Raw genomic sequence first — 23,078 nt, 5'->3', positions numbered from 1 at the left:
TGATTGTTTCTTTTTATAATAGAGTTTTTATTTCATCATAAACATTTGTTTAATGTGGCCATGTTTTTCCGAGTTTTTCACAGATTTTGTTATGTTGCACAGAATTATTTCAGCCCAACGCTGATACTCTATTGGGACAAAAGCAGCTGGTGAAGGTTTTTGTTTTATTCCCTTCCCATGATCTTCTGAAGAAGGCCTTGGCTATTTTTGTAAATTTCTTCGTCTTCATTGACCCTGCAGGTAACCGGTGACATGAGGACATTTATTAAAGCTAGAAAACCTTAGAGTTTACTGTCTGAGGTCTTCACTCCAATCACAGCACACCTTCATCTTGATGTCCTTAGGTCCTCTGGAAAAGATAAACAGCCTAATGAAAGTGAACACAAAGATACAATTTCCGTGAGGCTGCAACGGCGCACAACTATGATTTTCGTTCTGGTGTAATGTTCACACTTTTATTACTTTATGATTGTATTGTTTGGGTCCTGGCAGCAGGTGGCACTGTTTGATTAGTTCTAATAATTCATTGAAAACCTCTTCCTTCAGATTCTTCAGTCTAGAAAGATTCATCAGGACTATGGAGACTTCTGGAGTGTATGGTATTATTACAAAATATAGATATGACATTGAGTGAGGCATTTAAACCGCGAATAGTAGCCTTAATGATGGTGTGGTCATAAACAATGCTTGTTTGGTCCGAGTTTTTATAGATGTAGCTACAGCATATAGATAAAGATTTTAGTATGATTTTAGACAATATGGAGCCATTTTAATAGTTTTACCAGGTCGGCTATTTTATTATTGCTCTGACTGTGCAGATGTTTTTGGAAAGGCAAACTGTATTAAAATGAGCATGCAGTTGGTCACCATGGTAACGGCTGAGACCAATGCTGGTCTTGCCCTCTGTGCTATGTTTATGCTATGTTTAATTCACTGATTAGCTGTGAAATATTTATGGAATTCTTTTTCAATAATTCTCCCAGGCACCTGAAATGACTTTGAGATATGTTCAGACCTTGGTTGTAATTGTGATTACCAATTGTGATGTATAATAATAACTTCATGTCATTCTGTAATGCAACTACTTAATTTAAAAAGTAAATGTTACAGTATGTGTATATAGAATAACTCAGATTTAAGCTGTGTCACAGTTTCCCTAACGTTCAAAAACAGGGCGACACAGATGCTCAGTGGTTAGCACTGCTGCCTCACAGCAAGGTCTTTGGTTTCAGCCCCGGCTGGGATGGAGAGGTCTTTCTAAATAAATAACATTAGAAAACAGGTCAGCGTTGAGATAAAAGCACAATGTAAACCCTTAAATACAGCACAGTGAATGTGAATGTCGTGTTTTCTCCTGCAAACATATGACCTATGTTTGTAGTTTTGATTGGACAGTAAAGATGAAGAACAACTGTCTAACCTGTGGCATGATTTGTTTTAGTATGCCAGCTTTTTCCATGTGACCTCATTCTTTTGTGCAGGCCAGACTCTCCTGACTTCACTATAAACAGGACAATCTCTCTCTCTCTCTCTCTCTCTCTCTCTCTCTCGCTCGCTCTTCCTCCAGCCATGCATTGTTCATGCATTATGTTCACTCGGCAGGACAAATCCATATTTCTTCCATCTTTGTTTCATCATTGTATGTTTCTGCATGTCTGTATATTGCATGTTTCTGTTCATTCTGTTGTACAAGCTCTGTTCATGACAGTCCAGTGATATCCTCTTATGCCATGCATTACTATCTCTCAACGTGTACCTGTAACAAACTCAGCATCTCAGCTGACCACGCCCCCCTGCACCAGCGCTCTCCACCAGCTTCACCTGCTCACAATCCCCGGACTTCTAATGCCACGGAGTACATTTCCCATCACCCCAGACTCCGTGTATTTCTCTTTGTTTCATTTTTGTCAGGTCTACTTGTTGTTTGTATCAGTTACTAGTTCAGACCATTCCTTGTATACTCTCCTGGGGATGTTACCTGTTTGTCTTCACTAAAGTGGATTACTCTCTGTTGGCATTAAAAACCCCTTTGACGTGTCAGCCGTGGTGTGCATCGTGTGCTTCCCTCCGAAAGAGTGACAGTACCCTAGTGCACAATATCTGTCAGAAATCATCCCATCTCTCTCTCTCACACACACATGCAGTACTGTATGTAAGGCTGATGAAGAGCTACAAACCAAAAGTTCCTCATTTTATTTTTACAATTTTGTCAATTCTTACCCATAAAAACGGTGAAGAGAATCAATCAGAAAGTCACTGTTACCACGGAAACAAAAGCGCACAGCAGTTGACCGTCAACCCTATAAAGTATTTCAGAGATCATCATGACGCCTGTCGTCTGTCTGAGAGTGTCGTTTGAAACGAACTTTACACGGATGATGGTGGTTGATGGAGACGTGAGCAGTGAGTGCTGCATGTCAGTATGAAGAGATGCTCTCCATTCACTCTCTGTATTTCAGCGAAATAACATCAGGTTTGATTAAGATTGCGGATATCAATGTGCTGGATCTGGTTTAGCGTCAGTGGCGTTCCCCACTCGATCTCTACCCACCCGAGAGAGAGAGAGAGAGAGAGGATGAGTCACCCTGTCTCAGATCAGCATTTACAGTCAAGTCACCAAACACACAACCTGTCAGATATGTGAGAAAATGAAGAGACCACAGAAACATTGAGCTACTGTAAATAGATAGACGTAACATCGTGTGTATGTCGAAGTCAGAAATAAACCAAGGCCACCAGAACTGCCTCAGAAATTTAGAAAGTCTCAGAATTTTAGATTACAGTAATAGGACATAAACAGACGACACAAATATTAGAATGAAATGAAATGAAAAAGCTTTTATGCAGTAGCTCTCAGTTGTGTTTCAGTCTCGGGTGTTTCTCCCTCAAACACATGGAGGTGTAAATGAATGTAGATCGTAGAGGTGAAATCATCTGGATTTGAGTCAATTTGATGTGAAATGTTTGAGTTCATATTGACTTTTGATTGCAGATTTGATCAATCTGAGCTGGGTTCTTTTCCTCAGTGTCGTGTCTCGTGCTCTGCAGCATCTGTTTTGTGTTTTATGAATGAATGCTGGGAGTGGCCGTGATGTCAATGCTCGCAGTGAACACCTCACACCCCCAGATGCTGGAAAAGCCTTCGCGACCCCCCACCCACGTATCCCACTCGCTCGTGCATCAATCCGCATGCGCTCGAACGCCCCCGCCGCACCTGTCACAGAAGAACCAGCTCCAGCCAGCTTGCTGACGCCAGAAGACCCCCTCCCTCTCTCCCCCTCTCCAGCTCTCTCCTTCTCCCTCTTTTCCCACCTCTCAAAGACGGGCATGAATAATCCATGCCACATAAAGAACTGCAGCAGTAAGGGACGTCAACGCAAGCTGGCTCGCGCACGTACGCACGCCCTCAGGCGCTCGCGTGTATCGTGTGCGGGTCTCGCGGATGGAGGCAGAGCGGCGTGCGTAGCGTCCTTCCTCGAGCATCTCGACGCGTCGCGGACTTCTCTTTTACCCCTCGTGCTGCAGGAGCTGAAGTCGGCATGTTCTGCTTTTGCCTGCAGAGCTCTCTGTTGAAGCTCCAGGCTCTGGAAGGAGACACCAGCCCATCCTCAGATCCATCTCCAGAAGACAGTCCGCCCACCCTGGGCTTCAAAGAGGAGAGCCAGCATCCTCCGTGCAACGGCGTCGGAGAGGAGAAACGCCTTCTGGGTAAGACATGCGAGCGATGCTGAATGAATGACACGGTTAAGATGTGTCTTGGGTTTGGAGGGCGTGTTTGCTCATAGCTCGACGTGGAGAAGATGGCTCTTGTCTTTGGGCACGTGTGAGTCAGTTGGCTTCATGTTGGGATCTATTAATAATAACGCAGGGGGATGATGGAGAGATCACAGGCGGCAGCGCGCACCTTGACCATAGATGCGTTTCCTTTTCATTTTACAGCACCTTCTAGGCCTCAAATCGACTAATGCATCGTTTCGTATATTCAGAGGAATCTATCAAATACTGTCCGAGAAGGGATTTTGCTGCGGTGGTGTTGATTATTGTAGTCACGTGACGTCCCCTCTGGTTCTCGCAGGTGTCCGAGCGCATTCAGTACAGCATGTGTCCGTTCCGTAAACACTCTTTATTGTACAACTACAAACAAACTGTTGGACTTTGAGTGCGCAGTTCACCATCACTCACGTATATAGAAACAAACAGAACGTTTCTCTTTTATCCACTTTTTATTTTAAGCTCGCTCATAACGACAGCATCGGCTTATTCAACACATAGACGCAACACACACGTTCACGCAACAACGTGATGACGTCACATTAAAAACGTAATACAGAGAGTAAGAGCGCAATACTTTAACACCCCCACTCGCTCTTAGCTTATTGTGTTACAACAACAACAATATATAGAACATAATATAAACATAAACAATGTAAAATATCTTTTTACATCTTACATATACACTCTTAAGTGCCAAAAATGTCTTTAGCAAACCTTCTCAATTTTTGCTTGGTGGTTGGCTTTGTCAAAATGTCAGCAATCATTTCCTCAGTGGGACAATATTCCAAAATTACCTTGCCATCATTTACAATTTCCCTTATGAAGTGATATTTGACATCAATATGTTTACATCTTTGTCTACAGATTGGATTTCTAGCTAGTGCTATGGTACCTTGGTTGTCCTCAAACACCTTTGTTTGTGCATATGCATATGCATCTATACCTTTTAGTAGCTGCTCTAAGTAAACACATTCTTGCATACCAAAACGATCTAGAATCTTCATTACATATCTCTCCTGTGACATTTTGACTAGACCCTCTGCTCGTTCAAAATCAATGCCCAGGAAGTATTTCAATCTCCCCATGTCTTTCATTTTGAATCTCTCAGTAAGCATTCTCTTTACACTTTCCAGAACACTTTTGCTGTTAGCTGCTATGATCAGGTCATCTACCCATACGATCAGGATTACTTTCTCATCATGTCTTTCCCTTGTATACACACAGTTATCAGCTGAGTTTTGTGTAAAACCATTCTCAATCAAACATACATGTAACATAGTATTCCAATTTCTGCCAGATTGTTTAAGACCGTAAAGAGATTTTTCTAACTTACATACTAGCTTTTCTCCCTTTTTAGATTTGTGCTCATAGCCCTCTGGCTGTTCCATGTAAATTTCGTGATCAATTGGTGCATGCAGATAAGCAGTCTCAACGTCCATCTGGTGCAGAATTAGATTCTCTTGTGCTGCCTTTTGCATAATCACTCTCACACTTGTCATATCAGCTGTGGGTGAGAATGTTTCATCATAGTCAGTCCCTTGTTTCTGACTATATCCTTTTGCAACGAATCTTGCTTTGTATTTCTCAGATCCATCAGTGTTTCTTTTCAGTGTGTAAACCCATCTGCCGCCGATTAGTTGTTTTCCTGGTGGCAACTGTGTGAGTGTGAAGGTCTTGTTTTCTTCCATCGATTGCATTTCTTTATCCATGGCATTTTTCCATTGCCCTGATTTTGTTGATGCTGTGGCGTCCTGGTAGGTTTGTGGTATGTCACACACTGCCCTGTAACAAGAATCTATGCATGTTTGCAGTTTGTCCTCAATATTCTCAGTCTCAAAATCATGTAAGTGAGCTGGTTTCCTCCTAACTCTTGGTGGGTTCCTTTTGATTACAGTCTCGGTATCTTTACCTGGCTCTGTAGGTTCAACCTGTTCAGATAAACTATCGGAAACACCATTTTGAATGCCTTGGCTTGATACATTTTTCACATTATTTTCACCAATGTTTTCCTCACTGTTAACGGTTTTCCAGTCTATAGCATCATATTCTGTGTATGATTCTGCTGTTTGGGTTCCTCTTTCTTTGGTTGTCTTATTTGTGATCTTCACCAGTCTATGCTTTTGGACTTTCTCGGTGTTAGGATAGTACACTAGGTAGGCCGGACTGTTTTTGTCATAGCCAATGAAAACGCCCTGCTCACATCTAGAGGCTAGTTTTCCTTTCTCTTGTTGGTAAGCAAAACATGTTGCTCCAAATTGTTTCATTTTGGAAACATCTGGCTTTCTCCCTGTGAATAACTCATATGCCGTTTTCTTTGTACGCCTGCTGTAGCACCTGTTTCTCACATAAGCCACCGTTTGCATAGCGTAGTTCCATAACTCGTCAGGTAACTTGCTTTCGATCAGTAAGCATCTGCTCATTTCGTAGAGCGTTCTCCAGCCTCTCTCTGCTGTACCGTTCTGGTGAGGCGAATAAGGCGCAGAGGTTTCATGTCTAATCTTGTTCTTTGTCAATAGTGTCTGAAAGTTTTGACTCGTAAATTCAGTGCCGTTATCCGAACGGATACACTTGACTTCTCCGTAAGGTGCTATGTCGGCCAAGAACTTTTCTGTGGCTTGTACTGTGTCAGCTTTAGACTTAAGAAAATACACAAACATAGTACCAGAATAGTCATCTGTGAAGGACTGTGCATATCTGTGTCCTTCTTTGCTCTGTGTCGGCATGGGACCAGCCAGATCAGTATGAATCAGTTCCAAGGGTTTCTTTGCCTTTCTGTCTGGCTCCCTGTTTCTTGTCTGAGTGAATTTTCCTCGCGTACATACTTCACAAAATTGATTTTGTTTGACTGTGCTTCCTTTTATCTCCATACCTCTCACTACACCTTGCAATTTTTGCACATCTTCATAGTTACAATGGCTCAAAATCTCATGCCAGGTTTGTATATCATGACTCACTTTGCACTTGTCAACACTCTCTTCAATAGTTGGCAAATAATACAAATTTTCACTTTCGTGAATATCAAACCTGCTTCCGTCTTTTGTAACCATGCAACTGTTCCCTCTTTTGAAAGTGATTGTTGCTCCTCCGTTGGTTGCTCTCGATACTGAGAAAATGTCGCACGGGTACGAAGGCATGTACAATGCGTCTCGCAGTTGTGCTCTGTGATGTCGTCCAGTGTTATCCAGGAAGTAAATTTCTGCTGTTCCTCTTTGTTGTGCCTTTCCGCTACACTTTGTCCCGTCGGCTAATTCCACTGAATGAGTCTCAGGTCGAAAAGAGCTGTCAAAGTTTTTAAACTTTTGTATGTTGTTCACTATGTGGGATGTTGCTCCAGCGTCTACCATGATGCCTTTCTTCTTTACATTGTCTGATGTTCTCCCGAACTCAGAATGTTCAGCTTTGAATAGATGATCTTGGTCGCTGTCTTGTTCATCTGTAACTTTTCTAGCGCCATCTCTGTCTCCCTTTTTCTTGCACAGGAACTCTGCATGTGTACTATTTTTGCAATGATTACACCATACTCTTTTGTAGCATTTTCTTGCTTTGTGTCCTTTTACTCCACATTTGTAACATGTTACACTGGTATCTTCATTTTTTCTGTCTTTAGGGTACGACTTGGAAAAGACTCGTCCCTGTTGTGTCTGTGCTTTCATCACATTATCTGCAGATTCTGTTGTTTTCATTTTCTCTGCTTCCTCGTAAATCCGTAGCCTTCTTTTAAAGTCCGTGAACGAGACGTTGTCCTCATTTTGCGTTATGTGAACGGCTAGCGGCTTGAAAGTATCTGGTAATCCGCGGAGAATCATAGCTATGGTCAGACCGTCACTCATGGTCTCTCCCGCATCTCTCAGCGCCGTAATGATGTTCTCTGCCTTTATTAGGTAGTCGGTAACACTCTCGTTGTCCGTCATGCGTAGCTGGGTTAGCGATGTGTACATGTTTATTATCCTCGGCTTACTTTTTCCCGAGTAATGTTCTTTCAGAATTCTCAGAGCTTTTCTTCCATCATCAGCAGCTTCATGTCTTACTAGTGATAGGCTTTTATCATCTATCAATCTTATTAATTCGGCATAGCAATCAGCATTCTTCCGTCCGTCTTCGGCTAGCGCTTCTGCATTAGCATCAGTGAGGTCATGCAAAATAGTCACTTTTAGCTTTAAAGTGTGCAAGTAGCCTAGGAATCTTGTTTCCCAAAGATCATATCTCTCTTCTGATCCGTCAAACAAAAGTTGTGGTGTCTGTATTCCTGTCGCTCTGCTCGCCATTTTGTAAAGCCGCTGACTTTTGTGCTAATATGCTTCTTTCTCTAAACTAAACCGCGTAATACATCGCGTAAGACTTACTCAAGACGTTCGTTTGTTTCCTTCCTGGGCCCATAACCTGTTGGACTTTGAGTGCGCAGTTCACCATCACTCACGTATATAGAAACAAACAGAACGTTTCTCTTTTATCCACTTTTTATTTTAAGCTCGCTCATAACGACAGCATCGGCTTATTCAACACATAGACGCAACACACACGTTCACGCAACAACGTGATGACGTCACATTAAAAACGTAATACAGAGAGTAAGAGCGCAATACTTTAACACAAACTTTCACTTGAGATATGTTTGCATGCGCATAACGTGTTCTCGTGATGTCTTTAAAATAAATAACACAATGTAACATTCATTTTTACTGTTTCTTTATGAAGTTTAACACGCTGAATGCGAAACCCGTCCGCAGAAATGACAAGGTAGCCTACTGACATAACAGTTTAACATGTAAAACTGAGTCGTCCAAAATTTCACAAGTGTACATTTGATAGTTTTTCTCTTGAATGATTAATGCTGTCCTCACGAACCAAGTTCCAGACGTTAGTCACCCATCATCGCTACAGACATTTCTAGAGTTTTCTGACAGTGACAATTGGAAAATGTCTTTTTGAAAAATGTAGAGTTTTTGATTAATCGCAATAAACCGATATGTCAACGCAGTAATATCGTAATGAATGTATTATAAATACATTACTAAATACATAAATACTAATACATACAAATACAATGTATTAGTAAATAATTACTTGAGCTAAATATACACTAAAACATTGATGCTACATGATGAACGAATAAATATGACCACAATAATAAGCAATAATAATTCTTTTCTTACATACATAATTTCACACTTCTAACCACATCTGACATATGGTGGGTCAGAGAGTGTGTGATTCTGAATGTGTGCTTTATGTTTGTGTGTAATTCATTCAGATATAGTCATATTCAATCTGTATCAGCTGCGTGTTTGTCTATTACTTCGAATTTGCTGTGTTTCGTTTTTGTTGAAGTCATGAATGTGTAAAATAAAAAATGATCAAGCTTCAGTGTTTTTTCATGCGGGCCCTAAAACAAAAACTGTTTTGTGACCTTATTTTCCTGTGTTAGTGATTTTTGTGTATTTTATTAAATAGAGAGCTAAAAACGAGTATCTGCAGAATGCCATGAGAACACAGCAGATGCACATGGGACGTTCTAGAAAATATTGAAATGAATGTTTGACAGTAAAGCAGCTTGATTGACATTGCCCCTTTATTAATGATTAGTATTCATTTTGGACTAATGAAGGGTTGTTGATTTGAAAAAATGGAACATCCCTAGCAACCACATAGCAACACACTAACAACAGCAAACTTGCGTCATTGGCAGTGAGTTCAAGTTTAGACTAACATATGTTTTATTTTAGCAACACCAGGTTCAGTGAAGTGAAAATGTTTGTGGTTTCCTGCTTTCATCTTTCTGTGTGTGTGTGTGTAGATGTCAGACTGGCGGCTGGAGAGTGTAGCAGTGATCTCCAGCAGAGGCCAGGTCCCAGCCGACTCATCCAGCACATCACAGACGACAACAGCCCCCTGCCCTCCCCCCGATGCTCCAGCTTCAGTCACAGTCAACGCTTCAACACGGACCCTGAATCTGCCCCGTCTCCGCCCTGCACACAGCATCTCATCATGTATGAACACACACGCACGCACACACACACTCGACTCTCTCAGATCTGTTCCCTTCCTGAACAGCAGCTCACCGCATTCACAAGCTGCTGGTGACACACTGACCTACTTGTAGTTTGTTTAGTCATTATGAACGTTCTACACGAGTTTCTGCATCTGTCTGTCCGGAGAAATATCTGAGATGAAGTTTATATTTGCTCTCCATTTAATCTCAATGACGTCTAGGAGATGTATTCGAGATATTAAAGAGATCTCAACTGTGAGTTTTCTTTTGGGATCATTTGCGGCACTTATAAGGAATAATTTACAGTCAGTTATTATTACCAAAATACACCTGGACTGGATGATCAGGACGCCAACATATTCAAGATCTGCTTGCGAAAATATGGATATGGAATATTTCCTTGTGGTCACGGAGTGATACAATAGACACAAAATCAGTCCAGATATGTCAATAAATCGGAGAGATATAAAAATGATGTACATCAGAATTTACATTTACACTTTTTATCCAAAGCGACTTACAATACATTTCATCCATTTACTTTATTAGTCAGTGTGTGTGTTTGAACCCATAACCTTTGCGTTGCTGTCACGATCCACAATCAGTCGATCATCTTTTCTGAATGTCGAAATGAACTGTTGTTCTGTACTGCACATGTACATGTATGAGTAACTGTGTGTGTGTGTGTGTGCGTGTGTGCGCGTGTGCGTGTGTGCGTGTGTGCGTGTGTGTGTGCGTGTGTGCGTGTGTGTGTGCGTGTGTGCGTGTGTGCGTGTGTGCGTGTGTGTGTGTGTGTGTGTGTGTGTGTGTGTGTGTGTGTGTGTGTGTGTGTGTGTGTGTGTGTTTAGGGCTCGTGGGCTTGTGAGAACGGAGGCTCCTGGAGGTGACGTGACCTCCATCCCACTCCTCAGCAAACACATTCAGACTCTCAAGAGAAAAGTAAGAAGGTTTGAGGAGCGCTTTGAGCAAGACATGAACTATAAGGTGAGAATTAAGTTGCTTTATTTATGCGTCTGTCTGGATGATTCAGTCTAGGGTGTTATATAGTGTGCTGCTGCCCCCTCTGCTGGTGAAGAGAGGTATTGAATCTTCTGCCCTTTGTGACTCGGGGAAGATAACTTGAGCAATGTGTGTTACGAGGTCAGGAGAATATGTTATAGACTGATTTCTGCTCACATTTCTTTCTCACAGCCTTCACATAACGATAAATCGGCCAATCCTGAGATTTTCAAGCTCATGAGTGAATTGGCCAGATCTCGCAAGCAACTCAAAGGTGAGAGACAGATCACACGAGACCTTGTTTTTCACTGACGTCACCATCAGTAATGCTTTTCTTAGACATGTTTATTTTTACCAAATTTGTGATAAATTACTTTTATTAAACAATCGAAGTAGACAATAAATGGGTGATTCTCACGAAATGTAGATGTTACACATGATTTTCTTAAAAACACTTTTTATTCATTAAAAGGCGAATTTAAACGCATTAATTTCAAAACTTTTACCGACGGTTTAACACAAACCTTAAAAAATCTCATTACCGTAACCATGTTAATCCCAGAGCATGTTTTACAAAAAAAAAGCGAAGTCAAGATGTCTAAGCAAGTTAATTAATCATACGCATTATTTATTATATTTTAATAAAAAATTACACATGTAACATTTTTTAAATGTGGAAAACTACCTGTATGAGTAATGAGAATGAAAAAAGTCTTGTACACAGCAAAAGAATATTAAGCTTTTAACTACAGTAGATAAATATAAAGTTAAGATTTTAAAAAGTACTGGTGGATGTGTTTCTTTAATGTAAATATCTTTGTGTGTGTGTGTAAACAGTACTTTAAAAATGTTATGGAGGATGAGAACGTCAGTCATGGACACTTCTTTTTTTCCACAATTTCTTCCTTTTCATTAAACATGAATATTCTTTCATTGATTGAAGAACATATTTTAATTTTTTATTTATTACAACATAAATCTGTACGCGTTACGGTTATGACAATTTTAACAGAAACAGCAATAAAAGACATAAATAATTAATTCCTATGTTAAAATGATTCTTTGTGCAAGGGAGAGAACACAATAATGTTTACTGTGATTATTTTGCGTTATGTTTGATTAAAAATGAAAATCTTTCCTGTCATGATGTTTCGGGGGTTTCGTGAAAATGACCCAAATAGACAGTAAATTGGTCATGTTCATTTTTGGATAAACCGTCCCTTTAATACTGATATACAGTATATACAGTATATATTCTGCCTACAACCTTTGATATTTCAAGCTTGTAAATGTTAACCAGTAACAGCACTTACCAAGCTAACAAGAATGTTAAAAGAACGTATTGCTAACATTCCTATTAAGTTTGGCAAACAATGTTTCTGAATGTTTTAAACATTCCACTAACAATGTAAGAATTACATTTCTATAGCAACATATGAATAAGGTTTTCAGAACATTAAGCAATCACATTGAAACAATGTCCTTTTAACGTTACTGCAAGAAGTTTTTGATAATTTTGAGAGGTTTTAGGTTCTTGTGTGTCTTATGAGTAGCCGATATTTCATCATGAGAAACTAATGGGATTTACAGTTGGATAAATGTGCTTTTGGAGCTTCTGGGTTTTGCATATAAAGCGACAAACATAAAAAACAACTTTGTTTGTGTTCAGTTGATGTCCTTTAATGGCACGAGGATGAGTAAATTATGAGAGAACGTTCTTTTTTTATCCTGATCACAGCTCAAAACGATATTCACTCAGTCGGTTTATCTATCCCTCCTCTCAGATTTAAAGCTGAAACAATCATTTGAGGAAACCCACAGACAAGACGACAGCAAGACCAGCGACATCTGCAGACACCCGAACGGCCATCAGGATCCGTCAGAGCAGCAGCACGAGCCCTCTCTGGAGGAGACGGTGGAGACGCTCCTGAATCGACTGCGTGAGAAGCGTCAGTCCCTCGGCCTGCCGGACAACATGAAGGTAAGAGACCATCTGTGCTCTGCTGGACGTCCCTGTGAGATTGAAGCCCACACATGCTCTTCTGTCCGCAGGAGATGACCCAAAGACAGATGGCTCTGGAGAAGATCACGCTGCAAAAATGTCTGCTGTATTTTGAGAGCTTACACGGTCGACCTGTAAGAGGATTTTTGATATTGAAACATTCCAGTTAATTGAGTTTAGATTAGGATTATGTCCGTAATATCTGAACAAAAAGGCTTTATGCATGTGGCCGCAGGGTACAAAGCAAGAAAGAAATCTGGTGAAACCACTCTACGACAGATACCAGATGGTGAAGCATCTTCTGTGTGCCACACCCACCATCACCACCATAGTAAGTCTCATTTATATCAACTGACCCCAGACCATCCACTTATGACCGTTTTCTGTCCTAAAACTAGTAGGGATGAAACTATTCACTCAGCTCGCGATGCGATCCATGATACTGATCTCATGATATGATTCATTCAAGATTTATTTTGACAAAACAGACCAATTAGATTGAGACAAAAACAAATTAGAAATGAACAACTGCCCTTTTATTATTTCTCAAATGCTGCACATTTCTTTATAAAATAAAAATATATTTTATGTCAAATAATAAAGCTAAACTGCAATTTTAAGACTAATTCCGAATCAAAGAAAAATGAATAATACTTTTTTTTTTTAATAAATCCATCTAGGATTTACATTTAAGAAATATCAGCATATCCACGTTTTCCAAGTTTACAGTAAACACAGCGGCCCCTGCTGTTCAAAACATGCACTGCGATTCAAACAACATCTTGTTATCGATTTTCACAGCCTCACAGACACAGTGAATCGTTACATCCCTAAAATCTAGTCATTATTTCATATTATTACTATTTCTGTGCAAAGAATAAAGAATCATTGTGCTATAAAAACACCAATTATTTAAACTAACTGCAGAAAAATAAGATCATAACTTTCTGACGTCAAATTTCAACCCACTGACCATATGACTGCTGTTCTGAGGTCAGAAACTCTGGCAAACGGTTTGCCAAACCTGCAGCTTATCCTCACCAATTGAACTTAAAAAAGTTCATATAGCTTTTAACCTAACAGTCTGACTAATATCTTAAACACATTACTTTTATGTTGATTTGTCTTATGTTTGTTTTTTCTAGCTGCTTTGCAACAATGCAAACTGTAAAAAATGCTACAGAAATAAGCTTGAATTAAACGTTGACCGTCATATAGTTCGTGTCTCGTGCTAAAAGCATTCTGAAATGAATTGTCACGATGAAAATAGTCTATTTCTCCTCATTTATAATAACAGATAGATAATGGACATGTGCTATATATTGTGTGCAATTATTAGAACCGCTAAACACTTTAAATAATATCCCGCGCACACATGAGTGCACATCTCAAACTAACTATGTTCATTTGAATTCAGCAATACAATGGTAATACAACTGAAAATAAAAGGTAACTTGTTTTGCTTTTCCAAAAAGGAACTTCAATCTAAATGTGTAAATTTACACGACAATGTGTTACTTTACCTGTTACTTCAGAAATATAATACATGCTGTAAGTACATAATCCAAGTTTCTGAGTATTTAATCATCATTATCATTGTGCAAATGCATTGTGTAAAATTTCTGCTTTAGTGTCAGTACTGTGAATGAATGTTGTGGACAGAAGTAAGATTTGATTTGTGAATGTGGTTCAGCTAAACTCCTTGTGATATGAGCTCTTGGAAAAAAGAAAATGAACACAGCCGGTTGTCAACGTTTGACAGGAAGAAGAGGAGGGGTCAGATGAAGACTCGGTGCGGTACACCCCCCCGCCTGTGTGTTTTCCAGAGAAGACGTGCCGTGGGGGGGAGGAGGGAGACAGTGACACAGCATTCGTGTCCCCTCTGGATGAGATCAAGACCGTGAGACATTCCACCGTGACCATGTCCAACCTACACGAGGCCTCCAGGTAAACAAAGCCTTGGTCATCTTTACCAGTGTATTCGTGTAAAAACAAGAAAATATTCAGCGTGACTTTTAAATGAAAGAAAAGGGTCGGTTGAGATCCAAAATAATCCCAAATATTATGAACTACAGTATACCATGACTATGAAAATTTAAAATCTGAAGCCATACGATTGCTTTGTTTAAGAATGGCACAACATTATTATTTACTCAAATCAAACTCTTCATGACGAATATGAAATCCTGTTGCATTCGAATACATTTTACGGCACTTTTTACTTGACCTTTGTGTAAAAAAGCAGTAAATGATGACGATGTTCTATTTTTTTCACGAATTGCAGGTCTGAGTTGCTGGAGTGTTTGCGTGAGACCCGAGCCGAGAAGAAGAGACGGCGTAAAGCCATCCGTGAGTTTGAGGAGCAGTTCTTCAGACAGATGGGAAGGTAAAACACTGATGCGTCACTGTGCCATTAACACATTTTAATGGGATTTCGTGTTACGTTTTGAACATGGACAGGAAGGAAACAGGAAAATAAAGATTCAAAAGAGTTCAACATAGTTAGCACAACACACATCGAACCAAAAATACACAAAAATAACTCCAGCAGGAAATAGAGACATGTTTCTGTACACAGTATCTCAAAACAACAACACTTCCATTTATCTGCTGTCTGTTGATGTACAAAACCGTTTCAGTAAGGCAATCAAGGGTTAACTTGTGTGTTTTTTATGTGTTTCCCCCTTCACCGAAACAATGAAGAAGCGCACAAAAAGATGACCGAATCCCCATGGCGGAGGAATACCAGGAGTACAAGAGTCTGAAAGCCAAATTACGCTTACTGGAGGTGTTGCTCAGCAAACAGGAGACCACATAGAGTCCTTCTCTGCCTTTCTGTATTCAACTTCACGTTTGGACCAAACGGAGTCGTGCATTTGACATATTTGTGCCATAACGATGCTGAAATGCACTTTAATGTTATTTACCTAGTCTTGGACTCGAAGCCTTCGATTATTATCACACAAACACAGCGTTCAATTTCTGTGCAGTGTACAGATGGATATAAACCTCACTCGTATTTTAAAGGGCAAGAGGAAACAGAGTATTCAGCTATGTTAATGAAATATGGCACTTTATTTTTGGAGGAGATTTTTTTAACCAAAGTCTAAATCATATGCAATTCTCACAGTTCCTCGCTCGTGCGTGATGCTAGTTTACGATTGGAATTAGGAACGCGGCGACAGTATACACACTACCGAGGGTCCGTGATTCTCAGAGACTGCCAAATAATGCAAGGCTCTCGACAGAAATCGACTCCGAGCACTTAAAACCACCGTATGCAAGTTTCTGCGCTTTTCCCAAACGTATAAATACAGCAACCGCCATTGTATGCAGTGTAGAACCGGACGCAAGTTAAAGCTGCAGTCTGTAACTTTTGCCTCTCTGTCGCCATCTCTGTTTGAAACGTGAAACTGCGGCTATTGAAGTCTCGAGGGAAATCGTACCGAACAGGTCGACGTAGAAATCATTATTATAAACTTACTGTTGAATCATAGTAAGGCAAAGAAAGAGGTTTTTTTCGTACTCATTTATTAGTAACAAAAAAGGTTACAGATTGCAGCTTTAATTGCGTTGGTGTGAAATATACACAGAATACTAATCTGTATTCTAGCAAAGATATGAAGAAAGCTAAAGACTGTATTTTTGCAAAGATGGCTATCCTAAAAGAGAAGAATATTATCTGTTGAGTTTAAAGTTGCTCTCACAAACAAACAGTGACATGAAGGCAGTTAAAATGAACACTTGAACACTGGCCAATCACGTTAAAGTTTAAAACAATACTGAAGCCCATCTAGCAGGAGATATGTTGATAAGAAGCGGATAAATGCGCTCGAAGTAGCTTCTCTCAGTCGATCTTTTTCTTTCTACGACGGCTCTACTGCAATGAACTATTACAATCTCTCTGTGTAGTGTCTTTGCATGCCAACAAGCGTGAACTGTTGAATTGTGCTACAATCAGGTGTGGTTTTAGTGTGTCTCAACACTTTATTTGCTGTACATCCACAATGACAAATGTAGCTTTTGAATGTTAGCTAGTGCACGTAAGTACTACAGTACATTGGTTTATAGAGTAAATATATTTCTCTCTATATATTTGCTTCTCTGTGAATCCGTTCTTTTCCATCAAACCCCCCCCCAGTCTTCTGTATCGTGCACTTTCGGTTCTGTCCATGTTTTCTATTCACTGGTTAAAAAATAAATATTTTTCTATCTACACGTCACGTTTGTTATATGGTAAATCACAGTATACTGGATGGGTTGGAATAATTAACGTGAAACACTGCCGAAGAACAGTCGATGGTTTTCGTTAAAAGTCGCAGTCATGCTACAATCCGCCCGACATTCACAACGCCTCGTGAAATCGCGGTGACGCCATTTGTGTTAGATCGGAATAACTTTGGTTGAATAACTGTTACGATGCCGCTTTCTAATGGGAGGGGATATCATAAGGGGTTCGACAGCCAATAAGGTTAAAGAAGCAGTTTGATTGACAGGAGTGTGATGGACATATCCAGCCCGACTGGGGCCAGGAGCGATACGCTAGTAAAAGAAGGGAGCGTTTCGTCAAAAGACACATGCTGTGAAAAGCATTCTGGGTAAGGAGGAACGGCGACGTGTCTGTGGCGGTGGAAAGGTTAACGTCCCACGCTGATGTTGCAGGTCTTGCAGCTGGGGTCTTTCTTGGCGTTGACTGTGGACAGACTCATGACCTGTTGACCGCTGATCTCGGTTACCGTACCCAGGCTCAGATCCACGGGATCGGTGGAGATGACCTCCAGGATGACATCCTGAGCGTGGTGGAACGCCAGCCGCCCGTCTCCGTCCTCCGTGCACGTCAGGAAGCGGTTGCTGGCGATGTCCAGTGCCGGCAGGCGCTGCTTGCAGAATTCGTCGCCAGGAGAGCCCTTCGGAGCGATCACCAAGATCACGTAGTGGTAGGCGGTGTACATGCAGTAGAAGTCGGCGAAGTAAAGGTTTGTGTTGCGGTTGAAGAGCGCGTCGGCTGGCACCTGGAATCGGAAGCGGCCGTACGGTGAGTCCTGTGGAGGTTTGCCTGTGTTGAACTCGGTGTTACAGCTGAAGAAGATTCCCTCCAGCTTGCCGCTGATGGGTGAACCGTGACTGCCGCTGTTGTCCTTCACTGCCGGCAACATCTTGTTGTTCTGGGCCTCCCTGTAACAAACAAACAAACGCCACCGTAAACAACACATAACAGCGTGAAGCTGTAATCAGTGTTGGGTGTAACCAGTTACTAAGTAATTAGTTACTGTAATTTAATTACTTTTCCCTTGAAAAAGTAAAGTAAGGCATTACTCTTATTTTTTCTGTAATTTAATGACAGTTACTTCTGATGTAATTAAACTAAATGCTTTGTGTAATATATGTGTGTGCAATAGTGGAATTGACATGAAAATTCAAAGTCTAACTTTAAAATCTGTGCTTTAATGTATAATTCTCACATTTGTAATACTTTGGTCAGAGTAAATAAGAGTACTTTATGTAGTTTAATATTATTTATTTGAATGAATTAAATAAGCCGTTTCATGTTTGAATCACTGAACTAATCAAGGTTGATGTAGGATATTGAAAGTAATTAGTAATAAGTAACTAAATACTTTTTGGAGAGAGTCATTTGTACAGTAATTTAATTACACTATTGAATATGTAATTGGTAACTAGTAATTAATTACTTTTTCAGAGTAACTTGCCCAACACTGGCTGTAATTCACTGATTAGATGAAACTTAGTTTTTAAAATGCCGTTGCTGTACCTCTCAAATCTCATCAGCGTTGTAATTTAAGTTAATATTTAGAGTGATATTAATTTGAAAAATGCTTAAGGGACTGTGTAAAAACTCCACACACTGAATAAAAATGAACTTGCATTTTGATTAGTGACGATTGTCATTTCATTCTCATTTTTACGACCACTAGAGGGCGCTTAACATCGAAACGTAATGTTACAAAAATGGACTGAGGTTGGAGGTCATGAATTATATTCTTTCTCGACATCTTTATCATCGATCTTTCTTCACTTCCATCTCATAATTGTGCTAAATGCTCTCATCCCTCTTTGTCTTGAGAGAAGAGAGTCGTGCAGGAATGAACTGCCCTGTGATTCAGTCCGTCAGATGCGTTCTGAACTTCACAGACACAGTCTCACACGAGAGCTCAGTTGAAAGCAACGGATGAAACATCTGAACTGAATTATGATGAAGAATTACAACCTACGACTAGCATTTCTCATTCAGATATCATTCAGTTTGGGGTAAATACAGCATGGATAGACTTTGACTCACTGATGCGAGACAGAGTTTAGTGGCTTGTGTGGAAAAAGGGGATGAATACTGTATGCTATTGATTGAAAGATGAAGCGCTATTGATACGTGAGCTGCGGTGATATGAAAGACTCTCTTCCTGCGCTGCAACGATCCGTTTCTAATGGATTTGATTTCATTCCAAGGTGCCTTTAAATGAATGATATTTTATTCTGGGGAAAGCAGATTTCGTAAAGCTCATGCGTCAGCTGCATTCACTTTAACAGAATAAATTGTGTCTTTTCTTCTCTAGACATAATGGCTGAAGGCTGCTTTCATAAAATTAAAAGTATTATGTTATTATAAGAAGAAAATGACTGAAGTTACTGTACTTACACATATTTGCTTTTTGTAGCCTAATCTAAGAGCTATACGACTGTAGACTCTTACAAAACAGTGATTTAAATAAATATTATTTTTAATAAAAGCATAAATCCACACATAAAGGATGGGCTAATAAAGTCAAAGATGGGAAGAAGTATGATTTTTAATATTGTAAACTACCATTTGGGATGTCGCGTTGCGCCGCATCTCACAGCTAGAAGCTGTCTATCTACACTGAACGCGTCAAATCACGCTTAAGTGGTTTAAAAGCCTTTATATAATCACGCTCTTATTCACGTTAAGTAACGCTAGACAAAGGATGACAAAACAAACAGATGCTGCGTCGATTGCATTAAATATTTTTAATGCGTTAATCTGAAAAAAAAATGAATCGCATGCGTTAACGCGTTAATGTTGACAGCCCTAAATATAATGGTTGCTTTTCTGAAATAAAACTTAAAATAATAAACCTCGATGACGTTTGCGATGGACAAAGGATGCACCCCGAAATCCAGGCCAGGACGTGTCCGGGAAAAATGGCACGTATGGTCACCCTAAGTAAATTGTCTCTTTAATGGAGCGTTAAGGCCCGAGTATGCGTCACTTATCACACTTACGTGACACACATTTTGTCATCAGAATAATATGCGCATACTGTATTTAAACGCGCAGGTTGCACATGAGCATTCAATTTTTTGCCGTAATTATTTTATCCGCAAGGTCTAAACCATGTCCGTAAGACATGCTTGACTGCTCCTTACGAACCCCTGTAAATCAGGAGACCTGTCAGCTAAAGTCAAGTGAAGTATACTTTGTGTGCGTTCGAAGCGTACTTAGGTGCTTAGCTCTGGATTACAGTAGTACACACCTGGCATGGTCAAAATACTCTTGATGCTGATTTCTGTAGAAGACGGAGAAGCGCAGCATTCTCCCGGCGATGACTTCAGCTTTCTCCAGCAACTGCGTGAGATGAACTGTAGAATAATCTGTGCGCACAGAAATAGAGCGAGACGAGATCATATGAATCCACAATAGTGCCTTTCTGTTCCAGAAAATCTAGAAGAATGCTTCGTTCACTTTAAGGTTTAATGTCTAGAATAAGATAGCATTGAAACGCATCTCACCGGCTGTGCAGAATTCAATGACCTCGCTCCATTCGGACACGGCGTAGTCTCCGTCACCCTGTTTGGATGCGGTCTGGACAGCAACAGAGTATTCAGTGCGTGGACTGAGGAACCAGTGTCCTCTCACTGTCATGGGCAGAGGAACCGCCTTCGCTACCAGTTTAGTGGGAACGTCCTGAAGAGAACAGATAGTGAAGGAAGGAAAATTGGCCCAGTCATCTTAAATTCATAGTTCACCAAAGATGAAGATTTACTCATCCTCATGTCACACCTGTTAGACTTTCTGTCTTCTTTAGAATACAAAAGAAAATGATTTTGAAGAACGCCGATAACCAAACAACACGAAACCACATTGACTTCCATTGTATGAAGACAAAACCAATGAGACATTCTTTCTTGTGTTCCACAGATGAAAGAGTCAAAAACAGGTTTACAAACACATGAAGGTAAATAAATGATGACAGAATTAATATTCTCGGGTGAAGTAGACCAGATGTAAAAGCAAGGGATTGAACATGATACCGAACGAGCTCGGCTATAATAAAAGTCAAACACACACACACACACACCTTGTGTTTGAATTTGTTGGCGTTCTTGTTTTCTTTTTTGTTAAGGTCGATGAAGTAGTGTGTGATGCGCTCTCTGGCCTTTGGGTCCATGTCCCAGCAGATCTTAAAGGAGTCACACGTGATGTTGCTGATTTTGATGTTCTGGGGAACAGGGAGTTCCTCCATCTCAGCGATGCCGCTGTCCAGGGACTTATTCCCTAAGAGACGGAAGAGAAAAGAACCAAGACGTCTGAGGAAATGCTTTGTGGTGGATTCTGCTTGACTTGTTTGAACCTCAAAAAATCCCGCATATCAGGACATCTCACGAATTCTCAAGTAGAAGAACACATGGATTGAAACTTTGGTTTTGAGCTGTCGCGTGGATGGTGATAGGCTTTTATTTCAAGGATGTATTTCAAGGATAAACATTCATACCTCAAGAACATAGGAACATAGCTTAAATATCGAACTATAAAATGATAAGTTCACTTAAAGAGTATGCTTTAAAGAAAAGAAAATACAAATTATTCTGCAAGTATTGATCTGGTAAACTGTCAGTATACCTATAGGTTGCAGTACAAACGTGTTTTGTGGGGTTGGCAGACGTTGCGTGTGGTTGGGTGTGCTGGGTGGTTGCTAGGCGGTTACGTCCTGGCTCAAGTAAAAAGAGCCTCTCCCCATGTCTCAGTAGATATGACATTCTACGACATTTTGACCGCCTTTTTTGTTGCATTTTTATTGTCATCAACTGCTCGACTGAATTCGTAATTCTTCTGTTAATTCATAGTTTTTCTTAAAACCCCACACTTCAAATGGCAGTCCCTAGGGCCGTTCCTCAAACGGAAGGCTGCATCCTCTGGAGGTCGCATTGGTAGGCTGCATGTCATAAAGAATTTCATAATATTGACAGTTATAAATCTGACCATTATTCTTAGTTAGCCTAAGCGTAAATTGTTGTAATATGCTTATGACTTGCAAATGTAATGCTCAGTTGAATGAAATACACCCGGTTTGATGACGTAAGCAGCCTGCATATGCGACCTCAGGAGGGTTCAGCCTTGCATTTGAGAAACAGCGAAAATCTACACAAACTTCACAAACACATTACTGTAGACCTGTAGAAAAACAGCATGAATCCCTCTGAGCACTGCACACAGCAGGACAAGCCTTAAATAACAATCTCCAGCCGTTCACACACTATTCTCTCCGTCCTGGCGCCGGGATGAGTTTGTTCTATTCAGCCGAGCTCTATAGGGAAATACGACTGAATGAAGCGCACACACACACACACGCACGCACAGTAAGAAAAGACAGTGAATGCCTGTGAGAGATGAACACACACACACACACACACACAGTAAGTAAGTAAGTGAGAGATGAACACACACACATACACATACGTAACAGACCCAGGTGAAGTTCTGCGGATCTTCTCATAAATGAATGTTTCTGTAGCTCTCAGCGCTGAATCATGTCTTACTTTATCTGTCGCCTGCACGCAGAACAAAGACTCGAGAGACCGGACGCCTACGGCAGGGAGGAGATGTACTGTCTGAACGGTGTGATGCAGAACTCTTTGTTACTTTCAACTTTTAAATAAAAGAGTAATTGTCCTCACACACCAGAAGCTCTTTGCGTTTATATCTCCGAGACCAGAGATTTGACTTCTGCTGTGTAATTATAGGTGGTGGTGCAGGTTGCTATACAGTAGGAGGACGAAGTGAGAAGTCAAAAAGAGGAAAGGATATTTAGCTTGAAGAAAATAAAGCCTGTTTTATCAATCAATCAAACATTTAACCTCATAACTAGGGCTGTCAAACGATTAATCGCGCTTAATCGCATCCAGAATAAAAGTTTGTGTTTACATAATATGTGTCCGTGTATTGTGCATATTAATTTTGTATTTAAAAATACAAAAACATACACATACATTTATATATGAAACTAATACCAAGGCATTGAAAAGACAGCAACAAAGAGCTCGTAGAAAATCAAAAAA

General features: G+C 40.3%; 2 protein-coding genes across 3 annotated transcripts in view; one reads left to right on the top strand and one right to left on the bottom strand.

Annotated features, from left to right (window-relative positions):
• The first annotated feature begins 2,189 nt into the window (after window positions 1–2,189).
• On the top strand, window positions 2,190–16,501 carry fam13c (family with sequence similarity 13 member C). The gene is made up of 10 exons (XM_057359392.1): window positions 2,190–3,708; window positions 9,569–9,761; window positions 10,612–10,747; window positions 10,955–11,036; window positions 12,547–12,743; window positions 12,815–12,898; window positions 13,000–13,095; window positions 14,527–14,711; window positions 15,049–15,150; window positions 15,468–16,501. The coding sequence occupies exons 1-10, from the start codon at window positions 3,540–3,542 to the stop codon at window positions 15,580–15,582; spliced, it is 1,359 nt and encodes a 452-aa protein (XP_057215375.1). The 5' UTR covers window positions 2,190–3,539; the 3' UTR covers window positions 15,583–16,501.
• phyhiplb (phytanoyl-CoA 2-hydroxylase interacting protein-like b) overlaps window positions 15,592–23,078 on the bottom strand; it is a 20,470-nt gene continuing 12,983 nt past the window's right edge. For both annotated transcript variants that reach the window (XM_057359397.1, XM_057359398.1), the window contains exons 2-5: window positions 21,101–21,297; window positions 20,532–20,706; window positions 20,276–20,393; window positions 15,592–17,939 (exon numbers count right to left, since the gene is read on the bottom strand). In XM_057359397.1, coding sequence (XP_057215380.1) covers window positions 17,402–17,939; window positions 20,276–20,393; window positions 20,532–20,706; window positions 21,101–21,297 — 1,028 coding nt within the window. In that variant the 3' untranslated portion in view covers window positions 15,592–17,401. The remainder of the gene's footprint in view (window positions 17,940–20,275; window positions 20,394–20,531; window positions 20,707–21,100; window positions 21,298–23,078) is intronic.

The sequence above is a fragment of the Triplophysa rosa genome, linkage group LG18 (assembly GCF_024868665.1).
Source record: "Triplophysa rosa linkage group LG18, Trosa_1v2, whole genome shotgun sequence".
Taxonomy (NCBI): domain Eukaryota; kingdom Metazoa; phylum Chordata; class Actinopteri; order Cypriniformes; family Nemacheilidae; genus Triplophysa; species Triplophysa rosa.
The sequence above is the reverse complement of the archived record's forward strand: the minus strand, read 5'-3'. Positions and strand labels throughout refer to the sequence as shown.